This window comes from Cicer arietinum, chromosome 7 (genome assembly GCF_000331145.2).
Source record: "Cicer arietinum cultivar CDC Frontier isolate Library 1 chromosome 7, Cicar.CDCFrontier_v2.0, whole genome shotgun sequence".
In the NCBI taxonomy this organism is placed as follows: Eukaryota; Viridiplantae; Streptophyta; class Magnoliopsida; order Fabales; family Fabaceae; genus Cicer; species Cicer arietinum.
In genome coordinates, this window is record NC_021166.2 from 57,656,036 (window position 1) to 57,662,471 (window position 6,436).

Here is a 6,436-nt window from a genome sequence, read left to right on the forward strand (position 1 = left end):
AGTGTTTGGCCACATTGATGGAGAAAGCAAGTCAGCAAACTGAAGAGTGACCAACAATTCACAAAGCATGCAGTCAAAATATGGCTGTCAATAAATCAGAACAAAATTTGAGTTTGTGTTTTGAAATGAGTAGTTCTATCCACATTATGTTGGTTTTCATTGTTTTTACTGCAACAAATCCAAGTGGGAGTATCTTATTTTAATCTTGTGAACAAATAATAAAGTTCTGGTAACTAAAGGCATGCAATTATTAATTTAGTTAGTAATAAAATGTTTCATCCTAGCTACTAGATGTAGGTTAGATAGGTTAACTTTTCAACTACTATTTTTATATATATTTTATTGTATAGAGTATATTATATACCATGTAATGTTCCTACACTGGAATATGGTAGAGATCATTAAAGAATTTGAAAGGGAGAAAAAACATGGTAATTATTTAACAAAAAAGTTAGTCAAGATTCGAATTTTCGGGAACCACTCGTACTTAAAACATATTAATTACTTGAATCAGTCATAAAAAACAAACAAATGGAGTTAGTCATGCCACGTCATTAACTAGCTCTCATATGTTATTAATTAATATATTATTATTTAATGTACTGTTTATTTAAAAATAAAAAATAAAAAACACTTGTAATATAACATACAGATAATTGTCATTAACTACAAATATTTCATTAAATACTAAAATGTATATTGTTAATCATTTTTTAAATCATATTTTATTAACCACTAAAATACATGACATTAATCACGAAATAGTAGTGATTAATGTTTTACATTTTAGTGATTAATAAAATATATATTTAATAAGTGATTACTAAATTATATTTTTTTATTATAAGTTAATCATTTATATTTGAGTAATTAATAAAATATTCAAAATATATATCATAAAAAAATATTTCAGTTACGAAGAAAACAAAATTGATTTTTTTTTTGAATTGCAAATAATAATATTATTCAGCAATAAATATGGTGAACAGTATATATTGTATCAAATATTGTGTCAAATGTATTTTTCATTTATATTTTATATTTGGTTATTGCTAATAAAAAAATTTAAAAGATAAAATGAATCTTTTAATACCATATATATTACCAGTTTGGATTATAACATCATCCAAAATAATTATCTTTCGGTCTATGGATGTGTTCATACTTCATAACCAATTACTAGTGATATTGAAAGTCTGGAAAAATCAAATTCCCAAAAGGGTCATTCACATAAAAAGAAATCAATCCTTTAAAACAACTATACATTTTAGTAAAAAAAAAAAAAAAGGCATCATACATAGATATATTCTAAATGAGGGAAGACTTAATTTAATGTTGACCACATACGTTTGTTTCATAAAAATAAATAACTTAAATGATATTAATTAAATAAAAATAATAATAAATAAATATATATTTTATATTGAATGAGACATTAATCAAATCATCATTTTATATAAAGACGATAAAAATTATAAATTATTATTTTTAATAAATATTATCAATCATAATTTACTGTACACCACTTAACATGTCATCTACATTTGAAAGACAAGTTTTCAAAATGATATTTACAATTATTCTTTTGGTAAAACAAAAATTAAAATTATTATTGTTCTTATGACAACTGACATGAGCACGACAATGCCACTTGTTCTTCAACTAGTTAAGTTTAAAGCTTTTATATAGATTCTACCAAAACTAAGAAAAATAAGGGATTTGGATTCCAAATTTTAAGACAATTTTTTATTTTTTTTAAAACATAAATTTTGATTTTAAAATTGATCTTAATCAAACATACAAAACCTGATAAAAAAAGATGCTACACAATCAAGACTGTGCCAGAAGCAGAATCTTATCCAAATCAACAAGGATCAAAGTAAAACATGAAGTCATTTGAGCACTATTCTATATTAGAAGTCAAATGACAGCATTATTAAAGACTGCACATGTATGGAAAATAAAAAACCTGATTTATAGGCTGAGTTTTTAATGAAAATTTTGTGGGCCTAAACATCATGAAACCAATGAATTTAACTTGTTCAAGACTATATAGAATACAGTGTCATTTGCTAAGAAGACACAACAGGTTACAATATAAATATATAAATATTAAAATATTCTTTTATCAACATCAAATCTTCTAGAAAATCCTTAAATTTTATCAACTAATTCAGCAATATATTTTTCACGTAAATTTTGAGATAATGGACTACTATATAGTTTCCTTATTTAGTAGTGGCCTAGCACCACTGGTCCACCACTCCACCTACTCATAATGTTGGTAGCACCACCAATCCAATATTCAATTAAAGTTATTATTATCCACAACCAACCTAATCTAACTCTAAATAAAATAAAAAATACATACAAATTTTATTCCTACTTTCATTTAAACAGCGAGCATAGATCTCTCAATTTCTTAAAAAATATTAGAGAGCTCTTGTACAATATTTTTAAGTGGCATAATGACTTGATGCACACTTAGATTGATGGTTGTCACCATGATTTTATCAAAATCTACACTAATGTTTCAACAAAATCATCTACACTTATGTTGTTTCAACAAAATCACAGTGATTCCGCTGTAAAACCAAATACATTACATGCTTAACTATGTTGCAAATTCTAGAAAAATGTGTCTTTATAAACCTCAAAGTATAGAAATAGAGTTTTATGTTTCTATTGAGAAATAGATAGAAGGGATCTCTACATGTTGTCAAGCATAGATCTACCAAGTAATAGGTTAACACGAGTATAAAAATACATGAAGATGTGTTGCACTCAAAACTCCTGTTCTTTAAGCCTAAATATTGATATCCACAGCATTCTTAGATTCCGGAGTTACTAAGTAAGGTACAAGATGCTATTTTTAATTTGAAAACTAACAGCTGTCCATCTTTTAAACCAGGGTGGCACATGATTATCAAATGAAACTTCCAAATTAGCATGAAGCATGTGCATGATTTCAATGAGGATGAAGAAATGTGATGTGTTAGAAAAAAAAACTTTTATTTATATATGAACCTGCAATGACTTACATCGATCAATCAGTCATGCTAGCTTAGCCCAAACAGAAGAAAAAACTAGATAAGAGCAGAATTTAGACAAAGAAGAGAGCGGGGAAAAAACCACCTTCCCTCTCTCTATGTTCCTTGTTGTTGTTATTACTACATTGTTCATCATGTCAAAACCTCATTACTCTTAGCGGAAATCCGTTTTAGAAACTCATAGGTTGTGATCATTGTTGTTGCAGACACAGACATTGAAGCCCATCTAGGTCCCAATCCTCTATAACAAGCCATCCAACCACCTTCCTTAACCAAATTTCTAACCGTATGCATCACCGTCGGCCCACGACGGCCATTCTCATCGCCATCCAAGACCTGCAGCCTTGTCTTAATTGTATCCAATGGCATAGTAATCAATGCAGACATACCTCCCGCCATTGCTGCACTGACTCCCTGAACTGCCATAATAGTTCTCGTATCCGGCCTCAACGCATTTGCCCCATTGTTATCACTTCCCTCCCCACCACCTTTCTTGTTACTCAAGTAATATCCAACTCCACCCCAAACCATCCTTTGTGCAACAGAATAAGAAGCCCACCAAACAGCATTTGAAGGCGCATAAGTCAAAATTGATATCCCAAAACCTCTATACAAACCCCTAGGACCATCTGTCCTAAGAATTTTCCTAAATGCATCGATTCCATTAACATATCTAACAGAAGAAGCCTTAGGATCACTTGAATTACAACCACCTTGAACCATCAACCTTTGACTCACAACATCAACTGGGGTCCACACAAGTTGAGCTGCTAAAGCTGCACTCAAACCAGCAACTGCATTAGCAATTGCAGCAGCAGTTGGTTCAGCAAGACCAAAACCAACAGTAACAGTCCCTACATTACTCTTAGTAACCTCAAGAGCAGCCATGTATAAAGCTCTAGCCGGTATTGTACCCATCAACGATGTACCAAACCCGCGATACAATGCTCGAAACCCCTCACCCTTAATCAATGAAAATGCAGTCTTAATACAAGAAACTTGTGACTGAGCAACTTGCTGCCTAGTTTTCAAAACAACAACAGGGTAAAGTGTTGCTGAAACACCAGAAAATAAAGCAGCACCAAGGAAGAAAAACCTTGATTTATCAAGCATTTGCCAATCAATCTCAGCTGGGACTTGAATCTCTTCATCAGATTCTTCTTCCTCATCCACACTCATGTTCATTTTAGCCACTTTCACAAACCCAGAATCAAGAAACTTTTCTTCAAAAACACGCTAAAACCTAAAAACTACCACAAACTCTAACTATACAAAACCTTTGGAAACCCAGCAAAGAAAATTGGAAAATTCAAATCAAGAAAATAAATTGCAAAAAAAAGATGCAGGTTCTTTTACTGTACAAAATTCGCAAAATTACAATCACGCGAGCGCAAATTGGAAGGGAAATTGGAGAAAGAGAGTTAAGGGAACGATGAATTAGGGTTAATTTTTTTCCTCTTGTGAAACCAAGTTTTGGATCGAACGTGTGAAACGATGAATAGATCTAGCATTTCTAAATTAAGAGAGAGAGTTTCATAAAACGGTTCATACCGGAAAACATAGCTATTAGTCTCGACGCCGGCGACGGAAAGTTAGAGGCATGCCGGAAAATTGGTGGCAACTATCGGCGTCAGGAAGAGAATATGTAGGTGAAATTTTAATGAGAGAGAGGGATTACCGGAATGAGAGGTGGATTTGAAGGTGGGAGAAGGAATAAAGACTGACACGTGTCAGTTGCGGATTAGGGCCAGGTTTTGTTTTGTTTGTCCGAGAAAGAAACTTATATAGTGACGTGGTAATCCTTATCCATTTGTTAGATCGAGTTTTTAGTATACACTGATTCGTTTAGTAATCACTCGTTTTCATGTCCAAAAAAAGAATGTGCGTTTGCATGTTATCATTAAAATGATTTCAGTTTAGATTTAAATTTAAATTATTTCGAAAAATTTGTATTTAGTTAAAATTAATTAACGATTTTGATTTAACATTTCTATGAATTAAAAACAATCGCTGTGTGTGATTTCTATGAATTAAAATAATATTACATTCAAAACTAAAAATGACAAATACAATAAAAGAAAATATTATTTTTATATTTAATTTCTTAAGACATGCACGCACGTGTTAGCATTTTTTCCAATAAAAAAGAAATTGTAATGATTCTTTTGTTTATTGATAAGATTCATCGTAATTTTAAATTAAATTGTTCGATGAATATAATTTTGGCATGGAATGACTTGCGCTGTATTAAGATAGCTAATTAAATGACTTATGGCTGGCTATTTTATGAGATATATTACGGTCTACTAATATAAAAGGAAGAATGTGTATTTCAAGAATTATTAGCATTGCACAAAAAGAAGGAAGAAAAAACTAATAAACATACGAGAAACACTTTACGGCTATAATCCAAATAAAAAATATTTAGTATATACGCGTGAAAAAGTAAAATATGAAAGAACTAATTTATATGTTTTTTATTTTGTTGAAAAACATTATTAACTAAAACTATTATATTGAAAAAAAAAGTAGGTACAATATTTGAATAATTTAAAAAATAATATTATAAATACCTTTATTATGAACCAATAAACTACCACTAAAAAAACTACATTTAAAAAAAATAAGGAGATACTAGATGTTACTTTGTAGTAGAAACCACAAATGAACACGTCATTATGGTCGCGAAAGATTCTCTACAAGCTGAAGAGCCATCAATATATGTGTAAGCACCATCAACGACCACCTTCATAACCTCCAAAATAGGGGTTTAATCTATGTTTTTTTTTTACTAGAGTTAATCAAGTTATACTTTAGAACCTTATTTTTGATCAAAAAGTTATGAATAAATTCAACCATTTAATGCCACAAATCATTTTCCATCTTTGTACGTTGGGAGAAAACTAAAAAGTTTCGATCTTTTTGGAGTTCATTAACCGCCACACCAAATAACATATTTCATGTCCAAGGGATGTTTCCAATGTTGTTATAAATAAAATTCCATTCAAACTAAGCATAAGTATTAAGGCTAAATAATTTACTCCAAAATCTAGGCTTAATAACTATATTCCAAAGTAGTTGGACATCTTCACAATATCTCACAACGAGCATAAGGGTTTTAGGTACAGAGAGACGCTGACAAAGGTCGTCGGAGGTAATGCCTTTAGGATATCTCTCATCATTTGTTAGGAGTTTTCCGTGTACCATATTCCAAAGCGTCTTCCTAACTCTGGATGATCTCATGGTTTGTGAGATTTGTGACAACCATGTGGGAAAATCCAGAGAAGCATCGATCGAAGGCTTCAAGGATAAAATTTTATCACACTCAAGAATATATATATATATATATATATATATATATATATATATATATATATATATATATT

General features: G+C 30.4%; 2 protein-coding genes across 6 annotated transcripts in view; one reads left to right on the top strand and one right to left on the bottom strand.

Moving 5' to 3' along the window:
• Positions 1 to 254, top strand: part of LOC101495284 (uncharacterized protein At5g02240) — a 3,741-nt gene extending 3,487 nt beyond the window's left edge. For all 5 annotated transcript variants that reach the window (XM_073363935.1, XM_073363931.1, XM_073363933.1 and 2 more), the window contains one exon: positions 1 to 254. In XM_073363935.1, coding sequence (XP_073220036.1) covers positions 1 to 50 — 50 coding nt within the window. In that variant the 3' untranslated portion in view covers positions 51 to 254.
• Positions 255 to 2,993: 2,739 nt separating this feature from the next.
• LOC101494957 (uncharacterized) lies at positions 2,994 to 4,743 on the bottom strand. The gene has a single exon (XM_004510367.4). It carries the CDS (start codon positions 4,233 to 4,235, stop codon positions 3,183 to 3,185), a length of 1,053 nt encoding a protein of 350 aa, XP_004510424.1. The 5' UTR covers positions 4,236 to 4,743; the 3' UTR covers positions 2,994 to 3,182.
• Positions 4,744 to 6,436: the final 1,693 nt, after the last annotated feature.

What these genes read in the sequence shown, in the direction of transcription:
- LOC101494957 (XM_004510367.4), bottom strand. Translation starts at nt 4,235, where the DNA reads ATGAACATGAGTGTGGATGAGGAAGAAGAATCTGATGAAGAGATTCAA.